The sequence below is a fragment of the Periplaneta americana genome, chromosome 3 (genome assembly GCF_040183065.1).
Source record: "Periplaneta americana isolate PAMFEO1 chromosome 3, P.americana_PAMFEO1_priV1, whole genome shotgun sequence".
NCBI lineage: Eukaryota > Metazoa > Arthropoda > Insecta > Blattodea > Blattidae > Periplaneta > Periplaneta americana.
The window spans coordinates 150,994,459-151,009,961 of record NC_091119.1 but is presented as its reverse complement, the minus strand read 5'-3'; the positions used below and the strand labels follow the sequence as shown (position 1 = coordinate 151,009,961).

Here is a 15,503-nt window from a genome sequence, read left to right as displayed (position 1 = left end):
GAAACTTTTTACCAATGTTGGTATATATATATATATATATATATATATATATATATATATATATATATATATATATATATATATGAGATACCTGTATAAAATATTCATATTATTTTATTGTATGAGAAATGTGAGGGACAGTTTTTTTTTCGTTTTCAGAAAAATTAATATTTTAGACTTGTCCGGTTTTTGCTATCAATCCTTCAGTTATCTAAATTAGTTACTTTTCGGTGACTTTCGTTCCCAGTAAACACACTACCCTTCCACTAGATTCCCCTTACTGCATAATGAACGCACTTTTTTAAGTCTGTTCCGAACATCTTTTTACATACATGCTATACATGTGAACGTGCATAATCAGTGTTTTTTATAGTTATTATACTAATGGGGGGGGGGGGACAGGATAGTCATATGAAATTGTGTTTATAATTTTGAAGGTAAAAATAACAGAAGATTCGATTGTATGTTAAATCCAAGAATTGTTTCCACAGGCTATGAGTCAGCGGTGTTGTAAAAGCGAAGTTTCCAAATGTCAAAATTTTCGGTTGCTTCTTCCATCTTAGCCAGTCATTTTGGAGCCACGTACACTTAGAAGACCTGAGTAAATATCGCAGGGAAGAAAATGAACAAGTGAGAACACAGTTTCACTCTTTAATGGCCCTAGCTTTCGTTCCTGAGGACAATATTTTATAAGTTTTCGATCACCTGACAGAAAATGTAGATGATATGCTGTTAGTAATCCTCGATTACGTTGACGATATCGTAACTATATCAGAATTCGAAGACAAGGAAGAGGATGGCAGCTTTCAGATACCTGGAACTGCAATTTGCATACTCTTCAGAATCACCCTTGAACAACAAATACTTGTGAAGCATGGTATAAGCGAATTAATATCTTGATGGGAAAACCACATTCATCCTTCTTTCATGTTCTTGAATAACTGCAGGCTGAGGTAGCGGAAATTGATTGGGACATAAGGAAGATTGCAGTCTGGATGCTCACCTAGTAAAAGGAAGAGTATCTTCATACAAATGTCTGGATTTCTAGGATTGTGAAAAGATATCAGAATTTTAAAGATGATGGTGATATTTTCGGTTATCTGAGAACAGTAGGGTATAATCTTGCCGGAAATTTTAGTGGAAACATTGAAATTTTTATTGCATGTAAGCCAGAACTACCTAGTTTGAGTTAATAAAAATATTTGTGGATTTATCTGTGACTACTTGCCCAACGTGACGAAAGCATACTATGTGACCAAACATACTATGACGAACAAAACCTGACAATTTATACTTTTGACGAAATTTCCTGTGACAATGAGCCCAACATGACGAAAACACACTACATGACCAAACATACTATGATGACAAAAACGTGGCCACTTATACCTGTGACGAATGTCCCTAGACTGAGGCTAAGAATGTACCACTTCATGCTTCTGTACCTTCTTGACCATCTTTAAAGTGTAATTTTAATTAATGTTACAATAAAATACTGAACTTCAGATACTCTGAACCCTCGGTTCATGCCTTTTAAATTAAAATGGAATTGTTTCACAAAAATGACATGATTTTTCTCAGTTAAGATTCCGTTACCATTACTCTGACCACAGTGGGAAGGGTACTGAGACACAGATATACATCCATATATCTCACAAGTATCAATCACGATTACAAGTTATTACAATCACCAAGAAATAATGTAAAACAATTTAACATAAGAGTCACTGTAACATTATGCTCTTGTAACCTGTTCCAGTACATCAAACTCACGATTCTTAAATGTGAAAGGATAATTACTAATGTGTACACGTTGAGATCAAAAACTGGTTCTACTTTTGCATTGCATCACAGAACTTGAATATACAAAGTGAAATACCATGACTACGATAACGACACTTACCATAAATGCATCTATTATGTTGTAATCGTTTGCTTGATTAAACTGACAAGAATATAGTTATAGTTAGGCATTTTTGGTACATCTTAAAAATGTTCAAAATATATTTCCCGGAGTTTTAAGTGAAATTGTTTATATGCAACTGTATCGAATAAGACTAGATTCTAAGAAAATACTCGTGTGTAGACTAGTACTAATTTGTATCCTGAAAGCATGGTTACTGCCCTCCACCCAGCATCATTTAAGTTCTGTTACACAACAGAGACTATTGGAAGAAATTTGTTACATACGTATCTAAAATCAGTAAAAATTTCCCTTTAGAGGTTGATGTGTGCTCTTCTGCAATGCAACTGCCACCTGAGGTGTAAACAAATTCTTAAAACAAGAGACACCAAGGAGTATCTCCTTAGATTTAGGTTAAATATAAAGTATTAAGTAATACTCCAGCAATTAAATATGAAATAAGGGTAATGAGGTCCCTTGCAAAGATTAATATAATTTCGCTTTGCTTGATTTTATGATATATATGTGAAATTATGCAAGATTAATTTTGATACGTAGTGAAAACTGATACCATCAAAAGCAGAAGTGATGCAGTTAGAGAGGAGAAGTGTTCAATGAATTTTGAAATCTCACACATGCTTTCACAGTCCACTTGTATTCAGATTTTTCAAGTCACGGTTGTTGTGTTCCCAGATGGAACTTCTGCACTCTCTTGACAACTTGAAACTGTTGAATGTCGACTGCCCCACACAGCTGATGCATTACTGAAACATTAATAATCAATTTAAACATCATAATTTATATCTGAAAGCACCGAGCATGCGCAGTATGTTATAACTAGAACTTGGAAAATTCAGGGGGTTCAAATTTTGTTTCTGGGCTTGCACATAAAATTGAAAGGTTCGGAAAAAATTCGTTATTTCAATATTATGAAATATTTGTACTTGCTCATTAGTATTATGTAAGAAATAAGAGATACACAGCATTATTTTGACTCTCTCCCTAATTAATATTGGAGGAGAAAAATTCGCTCCAGTGCCTGGGATCGAACCTGGATCCTTGGTTCTATGTACCAAGCACTCTCACCATTGCACTACGCTGAAGTCCAATCCACAGCACCGGATCGAACTCCCCTCCTCCAGTGTTTTTTCTCTTTGTGGCCTGACTCCAAGTTAGGCATATATGTTGACATTTTATTAAGTCAACTGCCATTATACAAGGAGTGCACTCAATTGAGTGACTTGATGGCTGGGATTCCACAGAAATATGCACTGTTGCTAGAACAATCTACATAAAGATTATTATTTTATTGTTCCTACAGAATATATCTGTTATGGTAACAATTAATATTGGAGGAGAAAATCACTCCCTAATGCTTAAATCTAAGCAACTCCTTTATCTTATAAAGAGCTGAATTACATAGCATTTATGATCTTATTTCTAAAATGTAGTATCATAGGCGAAGATAGAACCATTTCCTTGGAAGGTGGGACACAATAGGTGATAAAATGAGCTAATTCAGAAATATGTACTCTTATAATGAATATACAGTGGGTGGACAACGAATTAGAAATTTAAAAAAAATTGTATCAAACTTCAAAGCCCTCTGATGGCAAATAACTAATTTACCATCATAATCATGTCAAAAGGAATGTTTCATATTCATTTTCTGACTGTCTCTGTATTCTAGTGGTCAGCATGTTGGCTTCAAGATCTGGATGTCTTGGCTTCGATTCCCGGGCTCAGCTCTTGGGGAATTTTCCTTGAAGAAAACTTCCCCGATGTCTAGATAGAGTATGGAAATGTGTATGATTGCGAATGTTCCAGGTTATTAACTGACCTGTCTTCGAATAAAATCTAATAGGCCTATATCAGACTGTCATTGGGCACAGACCTGGACACATGTTTCAACGTCACATTGTTGGCAATTAATGTCATCTGTGAGGTCAAGCAGAAAGTCCTAGCACAAATGGCCCAACCCACAAAATTATATTTCTACTGCACCTCTTTGTAACAGTCCGCGAAATGTGATACGTAAACGAAACTTGTGCTGAAATCTCGTTAAAAAATTGGAAATGATGATTAGATTGATTTACACTTTGAAGAGAACAGTATGAGGAGCTCTTTAAAACAATAAACTCGATATTCAAATTCTGTGGGTAGGTGAGTGCCTCATATTACATTTCATCCAGTTACAAAATGACACACTTTTCCAGCCCTGATAACTTATCCCTGACAGCTTTTAGAAAATTATTTTTCTCACATATCTGGTTTGGAGAAACGCCTAATGAAGTTATAATCTGGTGCTGATATTTAGGTTGAGGCAATGACATGATTTTATTTGTTCGTAATGTTTCGTAACATTTTTGATTGAATTTAAATAATGAAAGCTATCATAATCATGCGCAGAGAATAGATTTTTTTTGATACTAAAGCCAAGGAGAAATGTTCCCAGGAAAAGTCCACATACACAAACATCCTTTGCACATCTTTTCAATCAAGGTATGAAACTTCGCATTCAGTACAGTCCTATTCAAAATGTTTAATACACGACACTTGTATCTGAAGGAATTCAATCTTGTCTTGCAATATTTTCCACCCACTTGTTACGTAATGTTTTGTCTTTGGGAATAGTAAAACACGTCACATATTCACTAACAACACCTTTCAATATATAATTAATTTTGCAATCCGGGACACAGAACCTTTGCGGCATTTTGACAATGGAAAGTCTATAATATTTCAATGCCTTTATCATAAAAGAAAAAAAAAAAAGACAAAATTAACTGTGAGATAGTGTTCAGCTTTACTATCCAGTTCAACATATTTTCTGACATAATTTAGAAGCATAATATCTGGCATTTACTCCAGGTGAATACTAATATTAACAAAGAATTATGTTGTTGTTGTTTTCTAATGCCAGGCGTTTGACAATAAAGTCATTTGACCTCGTGCACTCCAATATTTTTCAAAGATATTATCATGACCAGCCACTGAAGCACAGATTTTGAGGTGTTCCGAATCCATTTTTTGGTTTGAGTTGCACAATGGGCAGTTAGGGGACTGATATATTCCAATTCTATGCAGGTGTTTGGCCAAACAATCATGGCCTGTTGCCAATCTAAATGCAGCTACAGACGATTTTCGTGGTAAATCGGGAATTAACTGTGGATTTTGATGCAGAGTTTTCCATTTTTTCCCTTGGGATTGAGTTATCAAATTTTGTTTGTTGAAGTCTAAGTATGTAGATTTAATAAATCTCTTCACAGAGTAATACGTAGATTTAGTAACAGGTCTGTAAGTAGCAGTGCTGCCCTTCTTTGCTAAAGCATCCACATTCTCGTTTCCCAGGATTCCACAATGGGATGGTATCCATTGGAATACAATTCTTTTATTGAGTGATATTAATTGAGAGAGTATTTTAGTTATTTCTGCTGTTTGAGATGAAGGTGTGTGTTTAGAGACGATAGATAGAATAGCTGCTTTGGAGTCTGACAGTATAACTGCATTCCTAAATTTATTGATGTGGCATAGAAGATTCCTGAGACATTCACTTATTGCAATGATTTCACCATCAAAACTTGTTGTTCCATATCCAAGAGATCTATAAAGTGAGAAGAGACAGCACGTAACACCTGCACCGGCACCTTGTTCTCTGGAGATCAAGGATCTGTCGCTGTATAAATGAAGCCAGTTTTGTGGAGGGTACCTAATATTAATTGTCTCTAAAGACAATTGTTTCATTATTTCAGTGTTTACTTCTGATTTCAGTATTTCTTCCGTTAAATTTAGATTATATTCTATATTTAATAGAGTTAAAGGGTTTGGTTTAATTTGTAAGTTTTCTTTTAAATTCGGGATATTGATTTTCTGTTTTAATTCTTGAACAATGGATATGAAACTTGTTTGAGTTTTCAATCTACAGAGAGGACTGTATGAATGCCAATTGTTTCCTGGTAATCTGATAAGTTTTTCATATTGAATCAGTGCTTTTTCTTATATTGTCATTTTGATGCTCTTAATATTAGTGAGGAATCTCATAGAATTATAAATTTATCGATTTAATACTAAAAGTCAAATTTGAAGTTTAACTCAGTAATTCCACTCACCGCAAGGTCTTCTCCGGCAGGTTTGTAGCCTGATACCATAATGCCATTCCCAACAGCACAGACCACGTGCGAAGTGGTCCAAGAAGGAATGCCATTGTGCCATAGGCGAGCCAGAAAAAATATGCGAATGCCATCTGGAGAGTGAGAATAACAACAAATGGCAGATGCTGACACAAACGGTCCAGCAATGAGGAAGACTTCCCCATCAGGTGGGACCTGTACCTGCAATGAATGTGTTGCAAAAAACACTCTCGATTATAGGGAAAAGTCTTACAAAACAAATTATATGAAAACTAAAGAAGAATTCTAACTTCATATTTAATATGTGATAGATAAATGTGAATGTGCTACTACTTGGGTTTCTGAGTTAGTTGTTATTTATTTAATAATTCTGAAATTGCAGAGAATATTGAATTAATATAATTGTGAATGCTATTATGAGAATGAAGGAAACTAAATATTCGAAGTTTATTTCCTTTCCATAAATCTCACAGGACCTGTATTATGAAATATTTGTTTTTATCTCCATAATAATGAATAAGTTAACTTCCTTCTTGCTTCCCAATTGAAAGAGTCAGAGCTTGTAAGTGTTCCATATTCATATATTCTTCATTTATGCACAATAAACAATTTGGAGAAAATAAATGGATAAACCAGTAATAATATTCTATGAAGGTACTTATTTGGGTAATCATAATCAGTACTGCAACCAATCCGAACATAGCTACACCAGAATTTATAAGTAGGCTAGATTAGGAATTAATTTTAAATCTTTCAAACAATACTTCCACAATGAATGTTTATTTTCAGCCTAAATTATGAAGATAGTTCAGACTATTTTTATAATCCTCTATGTATGTAGACTAATATGAAAATGTGTTTTGTTGTTTTGTTTTTTTTTTTTATTTTAATTTTAGTTCCTTCCTTCGCTAACATGTTAGGTATTTCATTACCATCTGCAATAGCGGGCTGGGATCGGTTGAAAAAATATGTTTTTATTTAAACTCTGAATTTGTTTTATCATGCAGTAGATTCCTCCCAGCTAAGTCCTATGAACTTGATGACCAAAGGAAGGTGCGGCCTATGGGCGATAATTCAGCCTTAATAAAACAGTTATAATTTGCTCATAAATATATAGTATTTCAGTAAGTATTGTGACATTTACCTATGCTCCACACTCTGGGCAAGAATTAGGGTCAGCGGAAGTTGAAATGTGCACATCTGTAATAATAATCAGATACAATAAAATATTTCAGATTGTTTCAAATTGGTTAGATTATCGATAAAATTCTTTTATTGCTTAAAATTGATTTATTTATTTTGCTTTGCAATATTGAATCAACTGCTGGTCTGTTATTAAAAATCGGTTAGCCTTTTTTATTATTACTTGTGGTATTTTTTATAATAGTATGAGTGTTACACTTCTTGTGTAAAATGTTTAATAAATAATCAGATTTATTTCAATGATCAATATCTCGAAAACAGGTTTTTGTCAGTTGGTCTCTGCATAACTCCCTCCATTTAATTGTGGAAACAATATGTTGCCTCATAAACTAGAACAAAACTAAAATGTTGCTCAAAGAAGAGTCGATACAGTGTATATATGTATACTGTTTCCACTGGTGTACTTTACTTCCTTATTTCCAAAACCAATTGTACAGAAGACACGAAGAGACAGAATACGAAACGACATAATCAAGGAAACTCTGAATGTTGAAAAATTAACAACACAATTAGGAAATAAGAGATTACAATGGTTTGGGCACCTTAACAGAATGGAAAGGGAAAGGCTGCCAAAGAGAATATTAAATTTAAAAATGAAAGGAAGACGACTAATGGGAAGACCACGTGAAAGATGGATAGATCAAATTCAAAAGAACTTACAAGAACAGGGATACAAGTGAGATGAAATACACAGAAAAAAAGCTTGGGAAGATAGAGACTAATAGAGGCATATTTGGAGTCAATCTTCCGAAAGAATGACATAATAAGAGGATGATGATGATTTCCAAAAACACTACATAACAATAATTAGCAATAAAGTTTCTGGAGGCAGAAACATACTTTAATATTAATTATAAGTATCGTATTTTGTCGACAAAAAAAAATGGTTCTGATGAACAGGTAATTTTTTTAAACAGATTTTCATAAAGCAATTACTCTTTCTAAGGTCTGGAATTTAAGATATGAAATACAAACCTGCAGAAAACCATAAGCGTACGTAAATGAACCAGGAAGGTATGCACCATTTATAATTGTTCCCCAAGCAAATATGATCCCAGTATGTCCTTCTATTACTTCTCCTATGGACCATGGACCTTAAAGAAAAAGTTCGCGTCATTTAGTTTTAAATGTTACTACAAAATATATTTTGAACATATTTCTTTATTCAAACCTACATAAGTGTGTGACAGTGAATTAAGGAATGTGCTAGGTTTAAATGTTTTTAACTAATGGTTAGTACTTGATTGTTCATCATTCACCCATATGAAGCCAGTTGTGTAGATCAATTTATAAACACAATTATTGCCCGGGGTGCACTGTAGGAGGTTAGTCTATGCTACACCCGTGATTAGATGATTATGGAGATTTGTTGGAATGCCACAGGGGAACCAGAGTTCCTGGAGAAAACCCCTTTGTGACCTGGACAATGGGTTTGACCAACACAAGTTATAAATCGGGGGTACACCAGGGATCGAACCCAGGTTCACAAGATTGTAATTTCAGCACTCTAACCACTAGACCACTGTGGCGGTGGTTTAAATGTCACTATCAATAAATTAATTTAATTAAGTATAAAAAAAACTTAGATGAAATTATGATTACTCATATAATAAGAATGTTATATACTGTATTGTGGTTTATGCAGTAAATCTGAGCATAAAACTTACCTACTGTTAGATACAAAGGGTAGACCACCAGGGGATAGAATAGCCTGTCCACTGTTGATAAAATCCACAGTTTGCGAACCCAATTTTGGAAGAAGCAAACCGACAATCTAGGTTTGCGAATCTTGTGAGCTGCGAAATATAAATAAATTATTTCAATTACTGTATTTCTCTATAACACTTCAGTACATAACCATACAACATTATAATACTTCATTATTATTATTGTTTTCAATCGTGTATTTAAACATTTTACTAGCCTATATTCACCTTAGGTTGTTAACAGTCATTTGATCCCATGGGAGCTCATATTCTCTCTTATCATATCGTAAACTAATTATATTTATGCAAATATTCGAGAATACTACTGCTGCGAACTATATTATGTCCACCCAAAGGGAAAACTGAGTTTGATATGATTTCTTGATGTATTCTTTCGTGCTGTTAACTCAGATTGTCTCATCGCGTATGTGCATTACAAAGGCTTATTAAAAAGTGTTTGTTTAAAATCGTACTTCGTTCTTCATTTGCTGGCACTTCACTATTATTATAGTTTATTCATGGTCGAAAGAAATTAAACATTGTAAATTCACTATCATACTGCTGGAGATCAGAACTTTACTAAGACACAAGCGAAACTGTAATGCAGTGGCAGGAATATTGTTTCAAAAATGGAAAGTTTACAACACAGCATTCTCGGTGGCCTCCTGGCAGTATCTTCGTTCATGGTTTCACTAATTGGGGGAGTGTGTCAATCAGATTTATTGCTTCCTGAACCCAACCCTCCAACTAAGGTTCTTTATTTGTGAAACTAAGAGTGTGTGTGTGTGTCTATATATATATATATATATATATATATGTCCCACGCCGTGGCGTAGTGGTCTAAGGCATCCTGCCTAGAACTCGTGTTACGGAATGCATGCTGGTTTGAGTCCTCATGCGGGAAGAAATTTTCTCATGAAATTTCGTCCAGTGTATGGGAATGGTGTCCACCCACCATCGTGATGCACTTTGGGAGCTACGATAGGTAGTGAAATCCGGTTGCGAAAGCCAGCTATAATAGCTGAGGTGATCATCGTGCTAACCACACGATACCTCATTCTGGTTGGATGATCGTCCACCTGTGCTTCTGCATGTGGGCGTGAGGCCAGCAGCCAGCTGGTCGGTCTAGCCCTTCACAGGCTGTAGTGCCATGGATTATTATTATTATTATTATTATTATTATTATTATTATTATTATATATATATATACTATTGCATAAGAATAACAACTTCGTTGTAACTACCCCTGTTTGTCATAAACTGGCGGTAGTGATAACGGACACATTTTGATCAGCTGAGTCATGGCAGCTGTCAGAACTCCCCACTCGACAGAATACAGTTACAGTGAATCTTTTCTTTTAAGTCTAGTCCTAGTCCCCAATCACAGTCTCTCATTATTAACTTGTAACAGTCGCAAGTTTGTTGTAAGTACATGAGAAGGATGGTCTACAAGTCAATCATTTATTTATTTTATTTATTTAATGTAGAAATAATTGACAAATATCATTAACCTTACAATGACCAAAAGCAAAAGAAACAGAGAATATACAAAGACAATTGCAAGAGTACAACTTAAGAGTAAATAGTTTAGAAATTCATCAACGAAAAGAAGCCTATTTACAGTCCATATGTTCTTCACTTTAGTGAGAGATACAAAATGAATACTAATACATGGGAAGTGAAAGGACTTCTTTTAAATGCTAAGGGAACTTCATTTAAGTTAACTAAAATCATCCTCGTTTCTCTTAAATTTTCTGACGAAGCCATTAACAAAATTTGTCTAATGAGTTCCATTTTACACAATCAGTTATATAACATGACACGACATAATATATTATTACTTAACTAGTCGTACCGTGCGCTCTGCTGCACCTGTTAGAAATAAATATAAAGTAATTACATAATTAAAATAGGACGTTTGATCCAGGGAACATTCATGTTTGACAGAAGGATAAATCATTTAATATGTTACTTAATTTAAATTGTATTTAAATAATTAAAATGCGGTCATTTTGGTCCAGAGAGCACTCAGAAGTACTGTAATAACATTGTAGCATTATGTCCATCTAGAGAAACTACACTTTCCAATGGTGAAATAATAATTAATTATACAAATTGGTTAATTTAACTTTCGATATTACTTCATACAAACACAGAAACATTCTCTGTAGGCTATGTTTCATAGCTTTCGATTGTTGTTGTCCAAGGCCCCTTATAGACGTAGTCACTTGTTTTCATTTCATTACACCGCCTTAGATGGCATTGTATTTTAATTTTAAAACTCATTTATCTCATTAAATATCAGTCCTATCAAAATTTTGCAAGGAATAAAACTTATCGAAAATCATTTTTAAAGAAACTTTTATTATGTAACATATTTCACAAAAATCAATAATAAGCGAGATATTTCGATTTATTTAATTCAGGCCCCCTTATAACCCCCCCCTTTTAAATAACGTATTTTGAATGTCATATAGCCTAAAATCTAAGTTACAGCGAACTTAATTTATATTCCAATTTTCATATAAATCGGTTCAGCCATTATTGTGTGAAAAGGTAACAAACATCCAGACAGACATACAAACAAAAATTTCAAAAAAGCGATTTTCGGTTTCAGGGTGGTTAATTATATATGTTAGGACCAATTATTTTTGGAAAATCGAAAATTACCAGAAAAATTTCGGCTACAGATTTATTATTAGTATAGATTTCAATTACTTTTCATTGTACTTTTATCTTATGTTTCTCCGCAAATCAAATTGTACTTTATTTTTAAGTTACCCTCTGTTCTGTATTCTGGGTCCTAGTGGTCATCCGTAGATGTTGACCAGATGTCCCATTTCTTATAACATAGCTTAAGTGTTTCAAATTATGGAACATATGCAGATTGATCCCGTTTTTCTGCCAGAAGTCTGCCACTGTACGTCCTATAAAGTAGTTTCCTGCTTTGCTGGCCACAGCACTTTATCCTCTGGTACACAGTAAAGACATCACATCTGGCCAACTACAGTATTTGAACTCTATATAGTGTAGAGTAAAAATAGTAACAATTAAAAGCATAGGTGTTCAACGATTGCATGCAAACAGAAATTTTTCATTATATTCATTTCCTTAATTCTAAATATAATAAAATAAATATAATTTGGAAACATATCCAAAACAACGGCTGTCACTGAAAAAGAATAAGTACCAGTATCATGAAATAAGATGTTGTAGATAATCCAAACTCAGTTACAGTTTCATTTTCATAAAAATATCTGTACAACACACTGTAATCAAACAAAATTAATTTAAACACAATATCAATACGCAGGTGAGTGCGAACAGGAGCAATGCATGCCACAGATGTGAGAAAGTTTGTGCGTACCTTTGACGAGCTTATGAAGGTACTTCAGTATACACAGAGGCAAGACACAGACGGTGAGCATTGTGCCAAACAGGATTTGAAACTGCAACAAAGTGACAACAGATATGAAGTTTCTGGCTAGGTAATGAATTCTGTATAATGCAGTGGTTCCATAATCTTACCACTAAACTGATGTTTGACATCAGAACGATTCTTGGAAGAAGTCGGAAACTGATGCGAGTTCCATCCAAGGAAAAAGGCTGTGTGGTAACTTTCTCACGTCCAGCTTCATCCTTTATTAGAACCTACAAAGTGGGAAGGCCCTATGAGATTGTTTTACCTCTTTAGGATATATTCGTTTTCGTTTCGATTGCAGAAACAATCAGATGATTTATAATTTGAAAAACCTTTTATTTGCAAAGTAAATGTCTAGTACTTGTCTAAAGCAAACTACAAAGGAAAGCATATTTTATGGTACTTTCTTTAAGGTAATGTCACTTAGATGAAATGCAACTCCTAATACTTCTCATCACATTCTGCATATGATCATTGAAATAAATAAATTCCAGATCTAATGTTATGCTTCAAAGCTTGGATAGCATGAAGTCAATTCACATATAAATTTTTCTTTAAATAACCCACAAGAGGAAGTCACATACTGATAAATCTTGTGAATGCAGAGACCATGTAATGTCTCTCAAATAAGGTAAGACATGGCTAGTACTTAACTGTTCATCATTAACCAAAGTATCTCCATGTAGGAGTGATACAACGAACTGTAGACTTCTTTGATGCCTGTGGTGCATCATGGAAGGTGATCTACATCCCACTAGAATGATGGTGTTTAATTGAGTAATGGCAGAAAGACAGAAGAGAAAACAAAGAAACCTGCTACAAAACATCGACTTTGTGTACATAAATTCACTTAGAATCACTGGGATTTGAACCGGTATCTCCAGCATGGAAAGTCTATATATTAGGTGTTGGATAATTGTGTGCCATCATGCTGACTAAGGTTATGAACGACTCTACACTTTCTATTATTATAGTATGTCTTCTGGTAAAATAAAGTGTTACCGGTACCTACTAAATTTAAATCATCTAATTGTTTCTGCTGCATCCTGCATGTAATGTAATTTTCTTGAAAGTAAATAAATTATTTTACACTATTTCTTTCAATAGGATTATATTACTATTGAACACAGGAAAAGAAGCCTTGAAAACATGTAAATAGGTACTTAGCTACTTGAACAAAATGACCAAGGATCAAAACAATCCTTTGTCCTTATTTTGTTCAAATGTTATGTTACATTGTATTGTATTATATTATTAGTGATGATGATGAATCTATGTAATAATCATTACAGTATTGCAAAGAGACATATACTTTAGGTTCATAATGAATAAGAACTTACATGAATGTCATGGATACCCGTTGTATATAGATTAGGATTCCATGGATGCACATACAAAGGTCCCCTGATATGGGTGCAATGAAGCCAGACACCATCATCAATTTTGACTGCAACACTCTCAATAGGTGAAAGAGAGAATCCCAGCACCCTGTCATGTAGAGAAAATGTTATAATCTATATAAATAGAATGACAGCCCAAAAATAATAGTTCTGTAATGACTGCACGAAAGAGAATCATTGCTTTTACTATATTGTTATTATAACAACTTGTCTTACGCCATGTTGTCTGAATTTCGAGAGAAAGCAAGTGATTAAACAAAGTGTTAGTCATATCCGTCAAGGTTCAGTTCATACAGCATTGTTACATATCTAAATGAAAACCAAAAACAAACTGACATAAGGAATTAAACACATTATCATTATACCATAGTGTCTTTTGTTTACTTAACATGCAAGAAAACTCTATATTTTTTTTTTTCTTGTGCAAAAATCTGTTGTGGTGAACACTCTGCCCAATACCAGACAAGGCATTTTACTATTATATTATTGTAAACAACATAACTTTGGTATAGGATTTTGGATAATATTGTACCTGATGTGTGTAGACTGCAGTATTCTATGTAAAGGCTCCCGTGTGGGCATTACGAATAATGCATGTTTTGGATTAGTCACCAGTGCAACAGGCCAATCCCTATGCAGCACATCAATGAATGATAGTAGTCCATGATCTATTGCCACAAGGCGATACCTGTAACAGCAACAGTGAAAAATTAATTACAGATATTTTTATCATTTCATTTCTTCACCACCTCATATCTATAAACTTTTCAAGCAATTAATTACAAATAGCGTGATATATATCTCTGCTTGAAGTTCTGGCTGATATATACAGTGAAACCTCTTCTAACGGACACCCCCAAGATATGGACACTCCTCATATACGGACAGATTTTTATGTCCCAACTGAAATAATATAGAAATAATGATAAATTTAACTCTCGTTTATGGACACTCTCAGACACGGACACGGACAGCTGTTTCAAGTCCTAAAGCTTGCTTTACCTCCTGACTGCGGACAGAACTTGGATGTTAAAACCTAATGTGTTACAAAAATTCAAAATTTAGTTTTGAGAACTGTACAGAAATTCCTTAACATTAAAGAAGACAATAGGTCTCGTAGGCTACCACTAACACAGCTGGCTATCCCTTGTTAGCTGGAAGTGGGTGAATAAACAAAATCATAAAATTTAACCTGTCTGATGGGTCCAAGGTTTCTGCAATCGTGAAATTGTATTTGACACGAAATAGGGTTAGTAGGATTATTCTCTTCTCTTCAATCATTTGTTCTGTTTCGAGAGACATGGTATCTGAACGTAAAGGTTAAGTTGAAAACTGTAAATTACAGTACTGCATAACTGTAACCCTAGAATAAAATCGCGTGGCACAATAATGTATTTTCCTTTTTCGGTCTTATCTGATGTAGTTCAAAGTTGCAAAGAATTTACTGTAGTACAGTATACTGTATTTAGAATTAAACTACAATAATAGTCTACATTTCATTTAAAACGTGAAGGGATACATAATGCATATTATAAATTTACTGTTACATTGAGGAGCCTCCCTCCCAATAAAGGACACCTCCCAGATGTGGATAAATTGTTACATCCCTTCGATGTCCACAAGTGAGAGAGGTTTCACTGTATATATATAATTAGGCAGTACATTTCACTTGATGATATGCGTCAGAGGAAGAAAAATTGTTACATACATCTCAAGTCTGATTAGTGAACTACGTTACTA

General features: G+C 34.1%; 1 protein-coding gene across 1 annotated transcript in view; it reads right to left on the bottom strand.

Annotated features, from left to right (window-relative positions):
- Window positions 1-50: 50 nt before the first annotated feature.
- LOC138696641 (transmembrane protein 62-like) overlaps window positions 51-15,503 on the bottom strand; it is a 33,056-nt gene continuing 17,603 nt past the window's right edge. Inside the window, exons 5-13 of the mRNA XM_069821849.1 lie at window positions 14,296-14,451; window positions 13,704-13,851; window positions 12,471-12,593; window positions 12,310-12,391; window positions 8,904-9,032; window positions 8,212-8,330; window positions 7,178-7,233; window positions 6,013-6,234; window positions 51-2,667 (exon numbers count right to left, since the gene is read on the bottom strand). Coding sequence (XP_069677950.1) covers window positions 2,571-2,667; window positions 6,013-6,234; window positions 7,178-7,233; window positions 8,212-8,330; window positions 8,904-9,032; window positions 12,310-12,391; window positions 12,471-12,593; window positions 13,704-13,851; window positions 14,296-14,451 — 1,132 coding nt within the window. The 3' untranslated portion in view covers window positions 51-2,570. The remainder of the gene's footprint in view (window positions 2,668-6,012; window positions 6,235-7,177; window positions 7,234-8,211; window positions 8,331-8,903; window positions 9,033-12,309; window positions 12,392-12,470; window positions 12,594-13,703; window positions 13,852-14,295; window positions 14,452-15,503) is intronic.